The 16587-nt window shown below is 49.4% G+C and overlaps 2 protein-coding genes across 7 annotated transcripts; one reads left to right on the top strand and one right to left on the bottom strand.

The window, feature by feature from the left end:
- The first annotated feature begins 788 nt into the window (after positions 1 to 788).
- On the top strand, positions 789 to 7313 carry FUNDC2 (FUN14 domain containing 2). The gene is made up of 5 exons (XM_033072515.2): positions 789 to 859; positions 1307 to 1457; positions 2752 to 2827; positions 3953 to 4087; positions 4576 to 7313. The coding sequence occupies exons 1-5, from the start codon at positions 841 to 843 to the stop codon at positions 4651 to 4653; spliced, it is 459 nt and encodes a 152-aa protein (XP_032928406.1). The 5' UTR covers positions 789 to 840; the 3' UTR covers positions 4654 to 7313.
- Positions 7314 to 8085: 772 nt separating this feature from the next.
- Positions 8086 to 16577, bottom strand: CMC4 (C-X9-C motif containing 4). Of its 6 annotated transcripts, XM_042779719.1 has the most exons (5): positions 12974 to 13000; positions 12872 to 12878; positions 12503 to 12554; positions 11243 to 11309; positions 8086 to 9523 (listed from the first exon to the last, which is right to left on the bottom strand). In XM_042779719.1, exons 4-5 carry the CDS (start codon positions 11298 to 11300, stop codon positions 9351 to 9353), a joined length of 231 nt encoding a protein of 76 aa, XP_042635653.1. In that variant the 5' UTR covers positions 11301 to 11309; positions 12503 to 12554; positions 12872 to 12878; positions 12974 to 13000; the 3' UTR covers positions 8086 to 9350. The 6 variants fall into 6 exon arrangements, with proteins under 6 accessions (XP_042635653.1, XP_032928310.1, XP_042635651.1 ...); XM_033072419.1 differs by lacking the exons at positions 12503 to 12554; positions 12872 to 12878; positions 12974 to 13000 and adding exons at positions 16136 to 16190; positions 16531 to 16577; XM_042779717.1 differs by having other exon boundaries at positions 12872 to 13099.
- Between the last annotated feature and the right edge of the window lie 10 nt (positions 16578 to 16587).

Below are 16587 nucleotides of genomic sequence, written 5' to 3'. Positions count from 1 at the left end.
TTCTGCACAGTGACAGCTCGCAGCCAAGCAAGATCTCCCATGCCAGAGGAAACAAACCACCATGGGCTTTAGGTACCCCTTCGTCCCTCCCTGAGCGCCGGGCTGCACACCCGACAGGGTAACCCCGAGGAGCCGCTCCGGGCGGATGATGCTGCTGCAGCACAAGGAGCCCTTCCAGAGGGGAGCAGCGGGGCCAGGCCCGGGGGGCAGGCCCAGGGCACGGCCGGGGGGCAGGCCCGGGGGGCAGGCCGCACCCCCCGCGCCCTCTCGTTCCTCCCCTTGTGTGGAAACCCTAAAAGGCATTCCCTAGAAAGGGAGACACTAATGGCTCCGCTCAGCTGTCCTCTCAGAACAGCTAATCCTGGTTCTCTGGTCAGCCCCATGCCCCTCTCCCTGTTTCCCTGTTGGCCCCCTTTGCCCTAACCCCACTTCTGTGACATCCCCATGTCCCCTGGTAATCGGTCTCTGATACTTCTTCCCCCATCCCACGTACTTAACCTAGACCCTCACAAGGCCTTTGCCTTTTGCCCCTGACTCTGGACTGTAAGAGCTCGTGGCTGAAATAAACATCTCTGTGAAACCATTGCAAAGGCCCTTTTTGCTTCTTTACCTGCTTTACCCAACTACCATCCAAACCGCAACAACCCTTGGGCCCCTTTCCCTTCGGGACCGTCGCCCGTCTCCCCTCTCCCTTCGGCCCCTCACCCCGTGTCTGCCCATCTCCGCGACCCCTCCGGTCTCTCCGCCCGTCCCTCTCCCCTCATGCCATCTCCCCTGGCCGCCTCCCGCGCGCTCCCGGTGACGCGCCGTGCTCGCGCCTGCGCGGAGCGCAGCGGCGTCATGGCGGTGCCGGGAGGAGGTGGGCCGCGCCGGGCCGGGCCGGGCTGGCCGGGGATGGCTCGGGGCGCGGGTCCCCCCACCCCTCTCCCCTGGCAGCGAGTGCCTGGCTCCCCCAGCTCGGCCTCCCCGCTGCAGAGCGCGGTGTCGTGCCCTTTGCGCCGCGCGGCGGTGGCTGCCGGGGCCTGGCCCCGCCTGAGGGCCCGAGGGGGCGGCTCCGGGCGCGGGCCCCCAGCCCCGGCCGCTCTGCGAGGGGCGGCCCCGAGGGGCTGAGCGGTCCTGGGCGCGGGGTCCCGGAGGCCCTGGGAGGGGGGCTGCGGGACCTGGGAATTCCCAGAGACCGGGGGAGTGCCAGTCTCCGTGAGCTGTGTGTCTGGGCAGGGCTGCTGTGCCCCTGGGGAGGCACCGGGCAGCTGCAGGGGGCTGTGGTACGGGAGTCCCAGCACTGAGCCTCTCCAGGTGCCTGCAGGTGCGAGGGACGACACATTCAACGTGCTGGACCTGGCGGAGTACACCAAGAGCCGGCCCTGGTGGCGGAAGATCTTCGCCCCCAACTCGGGGTCGAGCGCTGAGAAATACAATGTGGCCACGCAGCTGGTGATTGGAGGGGTCACGGGATGGTAAGATGTGCCGGGGTTGTCCTTGCTGCTCATGGCAGGCGCTGGCTGGGTCTTTGGGAACACACTGACAGGTGCTGGGTCATGTGGCAGTCATTCAGAGAAAGCGAGTGCTCAGCCTGCTGTCCCTGGTATGATCTGCTGAGCTCTGGGAGGTCGTAAATGTTGTCTGTAACTTGAAGAACTGAGGCTGTCTTGAAAGGAAGAAAATTGCACCGATCTGTAATTATTTTTAACTTCTGGCAAAAAGTGGTGCTGTTGAATTTGGGCAGGCAAATAGGAACTCCTTGAAACAAGGATGCCTTCTGCACTGGAGGTGGATGTGCTTCAGGCATCTGCATTAAAAACTTCCTGGGATTGTAGTTCCTGGAGTTTCCTGTCGCTTGTAGCTGGGACTGAGTGTGGCTCTATTTGCAACTTCATTCCCACAAGACTTTGAGTTGAAGATTTTGTGTAATCACTGCTTTGCCTCTTACCATGCCCCTCATCTTCACCTGGACCAGGGTAATTATTTAACAGTGTATTACAGAGCTTTGTCTCTCAGAAGTGTGACCTGGCCACCTCTCTCTTGTGTCTTCACTAAGTGTACTCAGAAATGGATAAAGGCAGGTTGCTGTGTTGTTTGCAGTGCTCCTAAGGAAACCATGATCCAAGGAAAGTGTGGTTGGGTGGCACAACACCCCAGCCTGTGGCTGCATGACTGAGCAATGGGGTGGTGCTGGCTGCAGTTCTGGTAGCTGCAGGAATGTTTTTCATGTTGAAAGCAGGTAACCCATTTTGGAGACCAGTATAGCCTTACATCACTGCTGTGCTTGTTTCATTATTTTTGAGAAATGAAAAGAAGTAAGTAGTTGTTTGCTGCTTACTTTACAAATAAATAAGAAAGAGGCTTGTGATTTGCTCCCCATGCTCCATCATGGAGCAATACATGTGCTCCCTCATTTCCCCTCAGAGATGATACCAGTTTAAAAAAAACCAACATCAAAACATAAAATCATTTGTTGATTTTGGTGAAATCACAGGTTTCTGGTTCCACTTTTGGGAGAAGGATGGGTTGAAGAGATGAGAATCAAACTGAAAAAGGCTGGAATGTGACAGCACAAAGTGAAAAGCTATAAAGTATCAATTTTGGCTGGGTATAAATCCTTCTCTGGTTGCACATGGGTTTCTTCTGCTGTTTGTCAGGCTGTCTCCAGTCTTGGGTAACTCCTGCCAAAGGCAGCCTTGCCTGTGGAAAGCATAATGAGTAGTGTGTGTGGTGTTTCATTCTCCTGACTGAATCCTGGTTGATTTGTAGGTGTACTGGATTCATCTTCCAGAAAGTTGGAAAGCTGGCAGCGACAGCAGTGGGAGGAGGCTTTTTCCTACTTCAGGTGTGTATGCAGAGCAGCCCAGGCTTTCTGAGAAGTGTACTGCTGGAGACAAAGGTCTCTCTAGGAAGCACTGCCTGTTGGGACATGTGGGGTTGATCTGCTCCTCTGCGAGGGGCTTTGTGTTGCTGTGAATGTCAGAGGTGTGTGTTCTCCAGGATGTAACAGCAAAGCAGGGTCAGTGTGCATAAACTCCAGGGTTGCCAGTGCACATCCACTGAGGATTTGCTACCAAAGGCACAGGAGAGCTGTTACTGCAGGGGCACCTGAGTGGAGCATGAGACAGACTTTAGCTGTAGTGAGCCATGCTGCTGCTGCAGGACAGGCTAACATACTGAGTCCTGTGGCTGTGGACATAGTGTCCCTGGAGGAGCAGCCCTGGATGTCAAGAAGGATTTATCTGTATCTGTGATAAGCCTCTTGCCAACTTGGCTTCCTGAGGAGTCCAGCCAGCAGAGATGGGACTTGCTGTAAAGCACTGGGGAAAAGGAGAGAAAGGAGATCTCTCTCTGTCCTCTTATCACTTCTGCTGGTTTCCAAGAGCCCTGGCAGTGAGGGAAGCTGCTTGGATGTGTTCATGTATCTGGTGCATCTTGGAGCAGGTAGAACAGCTCTAAGCCTTGTCCAGCTCTCACCTGTTTGCTCCTCAGGCAGACAGGTCTTGTGTGTGACTTGTCCCTCGCTCTCCTGGTCCTGCTTGTTCTGCTGAAAGTCAAAAGCTTGGGCAGAGGGAGTTCCACAGCTGAATCACCCTGAGCAGATAAAATAGCTTGAGAGGAATGGGCTATTAATAGCTGTGTTCACCCACAGCAGCAGGAGAGCTGCAGGGAGTCCCAACAATATCCGTGGCAGTTGTGAGGGGAGGTGATTTATGCTGGGGAAGAGAGGCTGAAGCAGGCTAAGCTGCAGTGTGTGCCCAGCTGTTGGGGGATTACTGTGGGAGACAGATGCTGCAGAACACTTGACACAGCTCCAGGGGTGGTGGTCTGTCCAATTTTTAAGCCAGTGTGCCCACTGGACCAGTGAATAGGAGGTGGCTGTGGTCAGGGAAGGTGGGTGAGCAAGGGGTCTGTTCAGCCATGGTCATGCAGGAATTCAGGAACTTTTTTCTAATCCTCAAAACTCCAGATTGCAAACCACACGGGATACATCAAGGTGGACTGGAATCTAGTACAACGGGACATGGACAAAGCCAAGCAACAGCTGAAATTTCACAGCAGTGGTAATAAAATGCATCCAGAAGTGAAAAGCAGAGTGGATGAGGTGAGACAGCTCTCTCAGGGCATGTGCTGGAGGGACAGCTGAAAGCAGGATTGACTCCTGAGCTGTTACGGATGTTCAGTTGTGCAAATACAAGGAGGGAATTCTTGCATGGCAGCAAAATGGGAGAGATGACAAAAGCTGTGGATGTTGTCTGCCTAGAGTTTAGGAAGACATAATTTCCCACAGCTTTCTCCTGGAGCTGACTGCTCATGGCTGAGCAGGGTGAAGATCTGGCTGTGTGCTGGTGCATTTGGGGAGGGGAGGTCGTCAGGTAGGAAGCTTTCTGTTGTGGGTTGGCGAGGTTTAGAAATTTTTCCCATTATTTTCTAAACCTCGCCAACCCACAACACTTTCCCAAATCGGAGCTGTGGCATCTCTGTAAGCATCATTTGCCTCAAAGAACAGCCTGAGGGATTTCTTCTTAGCAGGAGGGTCAGTGGGTGGCCTGATGTTGATGAACACTGTTGTTTCTTCTCACCCTTGCTTAGGTGATCATATTTCTGAAGAAGAATGTTGTCCTGACTGGAGGGTTTGCTGGAGGATTCCTGCTTGGAATGGCATCCTAGAAACTGCACTCTCCTCTCATGCCCAACCTCCCCTCCCTTCCTCTACTGCTATCTCTCACTTAGAAGTCAAAGGATGTTGCCAACAGAGTCAGTCTCATCTGCTCACAGGTTCCAGCCCTTACAACGCTGCTTCTGATTTCCACTGTTTTCTTCTGTCTGGGCCGTTAGTATGCTGGGGTTGGTCTGGAAGCTTAAAACTCCCAGTGTATCATGATTTCCCACCAAATACGCCCAGTCTCAAATTTTCTGATGAGTTTCAACTTCATAAAAATGTAGTGGCAGAGGAACCTCTTAAATGTGCTTCTTCCAGGTGCTCAGGACTGTTCTGTGTACCTTTGTCTGCCAGTATATGTGTCAAACAGCTGTCAGCTCTTCACCATGATTTAGCTTTCAGTATTCCTGCCCTGGTACCTGGACAACCTCTCTTCACCTCTCAGAGGTGGTCTGTGCAATCCAAAGTGTGGTTGACTGTCCTGGAGTGGGTGCAGAAGTGGCAAAGGACAGCCTGAGCTGTGTCTAGGACAGGAGAATATGGATCTTCCTGCCCTTCCCCTGCTGTTGCACTGCACATAGATGACCATTTGGCTTTGTCTCTGCTGGCATCCTTCCCCATACTGGAATTGCAGCACTGGCCCTGCTGATGCAAACTGAGCACTGAGGCTGACTCTCCAGGCTCTTTCCTCATTATGAGTTCTGAAAGTCAGCAAGTTCTGTGCTGTACAGCCACCTGACTGCTCAGCCTTTGAAGCTCTCTCCTGCTTCCAGGAGGCCCAACCTGGCTGCATCAGATGGGGACATTCCAGCTGTGCCACTTACTGTAGAACACCCTGGCCTCTGGGGTTTCCACTTCTACCATGACCTTCTCTGGTCACTTTGGCAATGCTGATGCTCTTTGAGCTGTAACCATGTGGGACAGGATTGTAGACAGGAAATGCATCTCTGCTTAGGGTATATTGTACTGGTCCAGGTCCCTGTTGCCAGCTGTACTGGAGAAAGGGGGATGATGTGAAATCTGGAGTGCAGTCCTTCACTTGCCTCTGAGGAGCACAAATTCCTTCTCCATGGTCTCTGCAAGCAGCTGAAATGACAAAACTTGTGAAAACCAGACCATGCTCTTGTGAGAGCAGTTCTTTTGCATAATTCTGCCCCAGTTATGTTTCTTCCTTCTATGTGTTTGCCATTTCCACAAGAAAAGCTGTTTGCTTAATTTCATCAGTTGCAGCCCTTCTACTGCAGGAGATGAGGCAGCCCAGGTGCAGAGCTCAGCTGTTTTTGGTCAGTCTGACTCAGTGTAGTTGTGTGCAGTACAAACATCCCCCAGAGGCATTGTGCAAGCACAGAGACTTGCCTGATGGTCTTTCCAATGTGGTGATGTCCTCCAGCAGGTATAGGTAGGAGTTCTTGCCCAGAATGGGGGGTTTTATGTAGAAGTCAGCTCATCCTTCAATGGGAAACGTGGTAGGGAGCAATGACACAGGTGGGTGGTTTGTAGCACCTGGCTCAGCAGCTGCACCCCATTTCCAGTACTGTGCAATAGCTTTGTGAGCTGCTGTTCTCAGTATGGTTGGAAAGGGATCTTCCCCTGAGAGCTGCTGGCAGAGCTGAAGTGCTGGATTTTTCCACCAGAGGGTTTGGAATGACCACTTGCGGTTGGTAATTTTGTTTCATCTCTGTTGTTTGAAATGTCTTGTTAGCACCATGTTGATTCACCTGAGGTTTTTCTCACCTTCAGGATCTGGAAACAGGCTGCAGGTGATCAAGAGACAGAAGTTTCTGTCTTTGCTCCTGTACTGCCATACATGGCCAAGAATGAAGGAGCAGCTGGGCTCACATCCTTTTAACAATGGCCTTCCTAAAGGCCATCCTGGACTGCAGGAGGGATGGGATGCAGCAAATAGGTCTTCAATAAATTGGTGTTTAGCAGTGGAGTGACAGATGGTGGTGGTGGTTTTTTGGGATTCAGTTTGTTTTTCTGTAGGATCTGCTGACATGAACATGCCTAAATTGATACATTGGTCTTGCAGGGTATCTCTTGTTCCTGTAGGAAAATAGCATTGCTGCTCTTTGGCTGGGTGGGCTGCAGAACACAACTTCTGATGCACTGATCTCCACAAAGCTATCTCCAACGACAAAGCTCAAAGCAAATCATTAACAGACCTTAGGGATGTTTTTCTGGCTCAAGTATGGCACCACTTCTTCCCAGCCCTAGGCGGGGTGAGTTCTGCTCAAGTCCCAGTTTGCTGCTATGGAGAGAAATGGCCCAGAGAGGGAGCTAAAATGTTTGTATTGCTGCTGAAAGGGGAAACAGCAGAGTTATGCTGAGTTTGATGTGAATGTAGGCAGGGAATGGAGAAGGACATCAGGATATGGCAAATCTTTCTGCTGTGCAGGTGTTGGGCTTGTGGCTGGCACTGTTTGATGCTGTGTGTCAACACTGGAAGCTGAATCAGTTTCTGTGGGGATGCATTTTCATTGCTGCAGGTGCCAAGATGAGGTGTCCCTTCCCCTCCCCACTCCTGCTCCTTTTAGTCTTGTTTCAACAACTTCTGACATCTGTTACACTATGAGGAGATTTCAAATGTTAGGCTTTTAAAGTGGTTTTATATATTGTATGTAAATGCTTGTTGAGGTGATATTTTATTAAACAGTTTTGCTCTAAATGTGTCACTGTGTGAGGTCTGTTGGCTTCCTGGGAACCAGCCCTCACTGTCTCACTTTGAGGGGAGCACCTACAGCCAGAACAGCAGGAGTGTACCAGGCAGCACATGGGGACATGGGTTAGTGGCCAACTTGGCAGTGCTGGGGGAATGATTGGACTCAACCTTAAAGGTCTTTTCCAACATAAACGATTCTGAGGGCACCAGCCTCCTCTCACCCACACAGGTAACCTGGGCTACCTTAATAAATCCCTCTCCCTGATCATCCTGGCACCAATCATCTGTATTCCCACAAAGTGGGATGTTGATAGGGCAGGAGGTGGGTCTGTAGCCAGCCTGGGTTGCCTCTGCTGAGCAAATTTGTTCCACCCAACTTCAAATGGACATGAAGACAAGGCTGTTTCTTTTTCATAGGTGCAACAGAAGTGTAAATATAAATATTTTATCATCTATTAGTGACTTTCTTTCCACTGTTCCTGTGCAGATAGGGCAAAAGAGAAAAATTAGCTACGTGTCAGTGTTTGAGGTGCTTCACAACATTGTCATCGCTTTTCCCTACTTTTCAGGAACACTAAACCCCCTGTTTTGTCTTAAGGGTTTTTTCTTGGGGGGAGGGCATTGGGAGGGGAAGACAAGCCCTAAATTATTCTGATCTTCAGCCCCAGTTATAAAAATATCAAGCAGCTTCTATTTAAATATGACCACACATGGCCCTGGGCTGGGAATGGCAGCCAAGCCGCCTGGCTTGCAGCTCAGCAAACAACGAGAGACCACAATTTGTTCCAGTCGTTTATTTTGTACCATGGTATTTCAGAGCAGTGAATACAGATGGTTTGCTCTTCTAGGCTTCAATACACACAACTATTGTGCCTAGACCTCAGTGGTTTATAGAAGCTCTATTTCATAAGTAAGTTTTACTTGATCACAGCACAAAAGTCCTTTACGGCTAGATCTAATACAGAGTTAGGGCTAGTGGGTTGGGAGACTGATATTTGGGTGCCTGGACTCCTGCTACAGGGGATAGCGAGACAGGCAGCTCTGAAGAGTGGTGCAGGAACCTGTCTATGAGCTCTTCCTACAGGTCACAGGAAATTCTGCTGCATGGCCGAGAGCTTCTGGAAAGCCATCTCTCCTGGGGTCCAGACATAACTGGCTTGGGAGTGAGTCTGGAATGCTGTGTGGAAAATAACTGCCTACAACTGCTTGTTCAGTAAGCAGCACCTAAGTCAGTTCTTGGATCTAGCCCAGGGCTCTGTGACAGGCCTTTGGGTATCAGCAGTTTTAACTAGATTTAGATTCAAAGCATATTGCTTAAAGGTGTTCAATTAGACATAAATTTATAAATTTTGTATCAACAGTCAAATCTTTCAAATGAATATTGCTTTTTTAAAAAAATATCCTATCCCTGTAGCAATCCCTGAAATAATACTCCTGTAACATCTTTATCATGCAAATAGCAGCGTGTAGGCAATTCAAATATAAAAGAAACAATTCTGTCCAGTGGAAAAGTGAGGCACTTAGGCAAAGTGACTTGTAGTCACTCATGATCTATACAACACTTAGGAACAATCACCAGACCTGATTCCCATTCTTGAGCCTGAACCACTGGACAGGCAAATGTTGTCTTGAACTACTGCATGGTGGCAGCAATACCTTTGTTGTGTCAAGATGGGTTTGTTTCATGTTTAAACTCACTCTTCTGAGCTCATTTCCTGTACCTCTCACTCCAGAAGCCAGAATAACTCGGTTCCCATTCTCCATTTTTAGAGCAAGGATGGATTAGAGTAAGGTAAGCATCCTAAAAACATCAAGTTGACATTTCACAGGTGTGATGCAGAGGCAACATAGATTATGTTTTCGTACAGAAAATAAAGTTTGTTAACCAGGCCATATATTGGTACTGTGTAATGCTTTTTGGTGTGTAGAACGGTGTGTTCCAGGACAGTCTGGCTTTTCTGAAAGTCTAAAGAAGGCTTGAAAAAACACACACGAGCTCTTCAAGTGAGTCCATGCTCCAGCACCTGCTGGAGCTGCATTGTGTTACTGAGGTGGTGGTGGGGAAATTCCTTCTGCAGTCAACTTAACCTTTTCTCTCTCCCTTTCTTCTCTCTCAAACCCTGAACAACAGATGGATCTGCCCTTGGGGTACCGAGCGCAGCATTTCCGCATCTCCTGAAGCACAGCTTCACACTTGGACTCCAGGTAGTTGTTCTCTGGAAAATAAGGAGGAGACACCAGGGCTGCAGAGAGGAACAGGGTTTGTTCCCTGAGGAAGCACACCTAGCCCAGCTCTGCAGCTGCTTACAAGCATTCCATCATTTTCTTGCTCACAAAAACCTCTCTTTAGTTCCAGCTATCTAAAGCTGTGACCAAAGCTCTCAGAGAGGAGCCCTGCAGGAAGAGACTGTCTGCTTTAAGAACCACCTGCCTGTCTGCCCACAAATGCAGGGCATCCAGAGCCACCTGCTCTGCCTTGGATAAGCTCTGCAACCACTATACAGCTGTACTCACATCCACAGTGACTTTTAAAAGATTAAAAGAAGCAAGAGCAGCATAACGTGAGACACAGAACACTCATGGAGAGCCCAGAAAGCAGCAGCCAACACCTGGTTAATGAGCAAACCAACTGCTGTGATCACTGGGCTATGAATTCCCTGACTGGGTTGGTGAGTGAGCTGTAATACAAAGACAGAGATCACCCCCGAGAAAAAACTTGTGATGTCTGCAAGCCGGCAGCCCAGGAGGCATGGCAGGCCCTTGGAGAGGAGAGCTGATCTCTCTCTGCCATAACCTGCAGAGTGTTTTGAGTTGTTCCAAAGCTTTCCTAACTGTCTCTCTGCCTTTGCAGCTTTGTTTCTAAAACTGTAGCTGTGTACAGGCACACCGTTACCTGTCAAGAATCTGTCACACGCAGATAGGAAAGCACAAAAGAGATTTACAGCAGGCATTCAGTCTCACAGAGGAAGCAGCAAGATCTTTTGCAACAATGACTTTAGAGAAGTCAGAATTTCTCAAAGGTCCCACTCCCACCCTTCTGTGTCACACACTGGTGCAGTGACTGTGCATTCCTCAGTTAAGGCTCTGTATTTTAGTTTTTACAGAGGAAAACTGCTTTGCTTTCTGTCAACTCAGCTGCTTCATCTGTGCACATCAGACAACTCCACAGCACCAGCACTCCAGCAGCACTCCAAAATGGCAGCTCAAGCAGCAGTGAGTGAAGTGTACATGCAGCAAAGAGCCTCTCTGCCAACACTTAACCATGCAGATCAACACTGTACACAAACCTACACAGGCAGAACACGTGGGATAACTTCCACAAATGTTATAAAATGTTATAAATGTTATAAAAACAACATTGTCACACTACCAGCTTAAAGCGCAGTAATACAGGGAGAGAAAGTAGTCCTTTGAGGGAGAATGCTCCAAACCATGAGGACAGTAAAAGGTAGTCAGTCTCTAGACAAATGCTGAGGACATGAAGACCATCTCATACCTTAAGGACAGACCACCTAACCTGCTCCTGACAGATTTCTGTCTCACCTGCTCTTGAAACACCTCCGGAGCAGCTCTGCAGTCTTCTCATGCAATCCACCTACCTCCTCACAAACCCCACTGTAACAGAGCTTATTATTACGTCTCCCTGCCCACAGCTGAGTCCCAAAAATACACCTGGGATCTCACTGCCAGCATGGAGAACACTACAAGCATATTACTGTTACTAATGCTCTGCTTTACACTAACGATGTCTCATTATTTACAATTAAGCGCAAAGCAATTCTATTAAAATCAGACATTATAATTTTGTTCATTTTGCAACCAGGCTATGCTAATGTGCATCATTCCTTCTCAAGGTGAAAGGACAACAAGGTTAAGTTAAAAGAACTAAGTTCCACCAAAAATCAAGACATCAAAGACAAAATGACACTTGGTACCTTGCAAGCATTTCTGTATTTCACAGGCTTGTTTCTGGCAGGGATCCTTCCGGGACATGTTCAGGAACTAAAAGGACAGAAAAATGTTATCTAGGTCAAAGTTCTTTTCAGGGGGTGGGGGAAAAGACAAAGTCCTACAGCCACATCTTTCAGGAGCTCCCAATTTCCCTCACTGTCATCATTCAGGAAACATCTGCTGCTTGCAGGTGCCTGCCAACATACACAAGAACAATCTGTGTCTGGCTAAAAGATGATGATGAGGACAATGAATAGGGGAAGTTTTATGTCACTAAGTTTAAAAGCCTATTTCTTTTCTCTAGTTAAAATGTGTCCTTTTCCACTTGGATGTACAAAGATTCCAGAAAATATTCAAGTTAATACGGCTGACTAAATTTTAAGAGTTTTCTATCTCTAGACCTTATACTGAGACACATATTTATGTGAAATCCACCTCTGTGAGCTTTACACAATCAAGGATTTGGTGGCAAGTCATGGAACTGCAGCTGGAGAAGGCATTTTAAAAAAACAATCAACCAAACAACTCAGTTGTGTACATGCCATAAAGCCAACAAGAAGGGCTTTTTTTCATTTTGTTTCAGAAGAAAGCCTCTTGGAAATCATCTCCCCCTGTCCAAAAAACCCCTCAACCAGATTGGAGGCCAGCTCCATCTTGTTCAAATCCAACAGAAAAGGATTTCAGACACTCAAGTTGATTTTTCTGCAGCTGTGACACCTGTAACTGTCAGTGTAAGACCAAAAGCCAAGCAAAAGCTGGTGGTACCAGTAGTTGAATGGGAGACCTCTAAGGAAAGCACCAGTGTCACTGAAAGTGGTGGTGAGACTGAACCCTCTGAGCCACAGTTCAGCCTCTGCTCAGAGCTGGGAGCTGCTGCCTTTCTGACAAGTCACCAGCTCACAGCTGTTTCCAGTATGACTAGGGCATTATTTGCAGTATCCTGGCCAAATTCCACTTGGGGCAATTACATTCTGCCTACCTAGAACTCCCCCTGATGTTTCACTTGGTCACAATAATCCTCTTCACTGCCTGTCCTAAAACTCTTGTGTGATGTTGCTGTGTGTTGTTTAATTGCTTCCACCTCAAAGGTGGCTGCATTTCAGTGGAGAGAGAACCTTTTATTGTACAAAACAGACAATGGCATCTTCCTAGAGCAACTGCTCCTGAAAGACAAAAATTGATATTAAAGAAAGACTGGGAGCAAACAGTGCACAGTACAAAGCAGGGGTAATGTCTGCACATACCAGATTAATCCCCAGGCACGAGTTTAAGCAGCAGTTCTTCAACACCACCAAGCTGTAAGTGACAAGGAAAAGTTCAATACGTCTACAGTTACTGTGGTTGAGCTAATGGACTTCAACAAAATAACAGTCCTTTGCCGTCCCTCAAGGATCTCAAACGACTTCACAAACAGGCATGACTATGGTCTATTGTTGCCACCATCCTTACCATGAGATGGTGCTCTATCTCCCAAACGCGAGAGTTACTATCCCTGTACTGCTCACCCTGGGACAGCTGCCACATGTGAGGCAGCCGGGATGGGGGGAGCTGGCTGGGTCGCAGCGCCTCACCCAGGGGAACCTGAACTCTTTGGATCCGAGCCCTCAGCATACCTTCCTCCTGGGGGAAAGTAACAAACAGAGCACGCAGTTACTGGCAGAGGCACCTGAAACAGCAATGCTACAACCACGGGGAAGCTCAAAGCACACACTTGCCTCTTCTGCAGCCACGAGCCAGGTTTTGCGGTGCTCATCGCAGTAAACCCCCACGCGCCGCACCCAGAGCCGCACGGGAGGAGCGCCAGCCTCCCCTCCCTGTGCCATCCCTCCGCAGCTCAGCTGGACGGCATCGGCCCGCAGGCTGCACACGTGCTGTCTTTAGCTCTGAGCACATTCACGGAGAGCTCCCGGGCCCCCAGGCGGTGTCTGACTCCTCGGATGAGATGCTACGTGTGGAAACGTCCCTAAAAGTCAGCTCGGGAGGCTGAGGTGGTGCCTGAGCCAGCGGAAACGTCAGGCCACGTCGTACACTGGGACACGCGAGCTAGGTGGCGTTGGTAAGGCATTCTGGGGCAAAAGGTGCTACTGGTACAAAGTTAAACCCTGTGAGTATTGGCTTTGCTCATTCCACTAACAGTCCTATTAACAGTCTTTGTGTAAAACAGGGGGTAAAAGTGAGGTGGTCTAAATCCCAAAAGCAAAACTCGTGACCAGCAGTGAGGTGAGTCTAACAGGAACGAAGATCACTCTGGAGACAAAGCACGGGCCTCGGCGTGCAGGACTCTCATCTTTGGCGCTCGCAGAGCTGTCGGGGTGTGGGGTCCTTTGTCTCATCTCTCAGGGCTGGCAGCACTGTCCATTCACACCCAAACTCCTCAGGAGCAGCATTCAGGACTGCGTTGCTCGGCTTTTGGCTGGTCACAGAGAGCCATCAACGCGGACAGAGGAGCTTGGGGCATTGAGGTGCTTCCTGCTACTGTAACTTTTGTTTAACAGCACGTTTATCTGTGTGCCAGTTAGATCAAGCTGAGCCATTAGCAAATGGAGGTCAGGGGAAATGATTCTCTTTGAACCCTAGAAGAGGTAATCAAAATGGTACAGACAGTCTTCATCCTTTATCTAGGTGTAAAGTAGAACAAAGTTAAGCTGTAACACATACAACATCCTCCTGCTATGAAGCAGATGCAATATTCCTTATCCCAGTGAAACACAGTGGTCTTCTGAAAACTTGCAAGGTTATAAGGCATATTTCAAACAGGACCAAGAAAATCTGGGTACAAAATAAAGGAGGGAAAGTCAGGGAGAGAAAAAAAATAAACTGTTATACATTGGGGTGCAAATATAACAGAAAATACTCTTCCATGATGCCTTCCATATCTTATATCAGTGTTTCTCTATCTTTTTGAGCCAAAGGAGCACTCAGCCTTTTTGAGAACAAAACACCAACCACGGATCAGCCTGAACAACACCATCACAAAGAAAACTTTGAGTGTTCTTTTATTACTTCTTTTTTTCACCCATTCTGTTTGTTTCCCTGCTTGACGTGTGGGGATGTGTATGTGCCCTACACAAAGCACCCACTGTTCTGACAGGCATTCCAAGGAATGCCCCACCAGCTGGATCACTGGCATTTAGAGGAATGTGACAGACGTCTGACAAGCCTCACAAGGCCTTCAGAAATTAGGGTTAAAGGGACACTTCTGCCATTCTTTTCCTTTCTGCTTTACCCTAAGCCACATTAGAAATTTAAACTTCTGTATAGAACTCTGCCCAACAGTGAAATGCAATTGCCAGTGATCATTTGCAGTCAGCTGAATGTAATCACCCCAGGTGGAATTCGGCCAGGATACTCTCCTACTCTGCAGTAAACTGCAAAAAGTTCCATCATGATCATAAATGTCCAAGAACTTGCTTTTATTCCATTCAAAGCTGGAATTTCTATGGGTCATCATCCCCAGAACCAAAAGGCTCAAGACTGGCTCCAGGAATGGAAAAATATGTCTCAGTAAGTGAACTGTGTTTCCTACTGTAAGTAAACTCTCCTGGAAGGTCTCCTATCCAAATACTGATCTGGTTCAGCCTGGCTGAACCTCAGGCAGGAGGACTAAAGCACAAAATGCACATTTGTGTTCATGGTGAGTGGAGATGGCAGCGATGACAGATCCAGGACAACAGAACAAGGTCTCGTGCAGAGGACACTGTGCAGAATGGGCAGAGATTAATGTGTATTTTCACCCTTTGCCCCACTGATTTGCCCCAAGCTTCCCCAGAACTACAAAGATGAAAGGCTCAGTCTAGCCTGTGCAGGTGCCCAGGTAGTGCCACATGGAAAACCCTGAGGTCAGGCAAAACCGTCGATTGGGTTTGAGGTGGGACAGGTCTGTCTGCAGCACTCAAACACACCAAAGAAACTGGAGATTCCACAAGCACACACTCAAGACAGTGCACCTGAAAATGTACACAGTGTCTATTTCTGCAGGTTTGATCAGAAAGCAAAAACAAAGCCTGAAGGAAGACATGGGTGGAAGGAGAAGAGAGCTTACTTATATTTTAAACTAGGTTAAATCCAGGTTCTTACACTGCTTGTTTCATGACCTATCAAAACCCCCACCACAACCAAAAAAACCCCAACAGCTTAAATTTGCAAGATTGCAGCATCATCTTTTGAGACTTTAACATTCCCATCAACATAGCTGTAGAAGGCGGAGCTGTTCAAAGCGTTGTTTTGGGGAGATTCAAATACCAATCCCCACAGACAGGAATAATACTGGTAGATGTTCTGTCCATCCTAGCATCAATCTTAGAAGTTTAACACTGTTCTGGGATCTGGATGGATATCTCAGCCATATAACATATGGATAAATATCAAAATGGCCAGGAGGAGGAATGCAGCTTGTAGTGACAACAATTTATTTGGTTTTAAGTTGGGTACATTAAAATATTTTATGGAAACAGTGACTGAAATTGCTCCAGAGGCTGCTTGGACCAGCCCAGAACTGGAGATCAGTGTACTGAACAAACTCCCCCTTTTATCACCTTCTGTTCTACAAAGCAACTGGGAGTTCAGCTGCCATTTAGGCACCAAGGAAAAGCTCACAGTGCTGTGCTGACACAGTTACAGCCCCCAGAGCAGGGCTGGCCAGCCTGGCGTGTTGGGGCTTGGCAGCTGGCTGCACACCTCAGGGCTACCAGGGTGCTGAGCCTTCCTGAAAAACCCAGCCCGGCTCTGGCAACACCTTGGGGATCTGGTGACTGAAGGGCATGTGAAGACACTCTAAAGCTTCTTCTTGGGGGGTTGGGCTCTACTCTCCCTGGAGCAAGCCCCTCTGACTCCACGCTCCGCTCTGCCCGACCTACTGAGGGGTAGCAGATGCTCACCGACCAGCCGGGCAGTCCAGCAGCGTGGGGAGGGCGGGCCGAGCTTTGGTGGGATCTAAAAAAACAGGGAGACAAAAAGATGGACATAATGCGAGGGGAGCCACGCAGAGAGGCAGGGAGGGCGAGGGAAGGGATGCAAGAGCCGGGCCGAGGAGCGGGAGCGGGGAGCAGTGCGGCCGAGCCAGGCAGGAAGGGCCGGAGGGAAGGGGGTGTGGTGCAGGCGTGGGCCCGGATCGGCCATGGCGGGGCGGGCGGGCGGGAGGAGGGCACAGCCACCGCGTGTCCCCCGGGCCGGGGCAGCGGGGCTGGGCGGGCGGCCCCGGGCGTGAGGCGGCCCCGGGCGTGAGGCGGCCGCGGGCGGGCGGGCCCCGCGGGCCGGGCCCGCCATGACCTACCTGCACCCGCGCCGTGACCGCCGCGCAGCGTGCGCCGCGCAAAGCCGTCCCCCGCCC

This window comes from Catharus ustulatus, chromosome 14 (assembly GCF_009819885.2).
Source record: "Catharus ustulatus isolate bCatUst1 chromosome 14, bCatUst1.pri.v2, whole genome shotgun sequence".
Lineage (NCBI taxonomy): Eukaryota > Metazoa > Chordata > Aves > Passeriformes > Turdidae > Catharus > Catharus ustulatus.
This window is presented reverse-complemented; position numbering and strand designations above follow the sequence as displayed.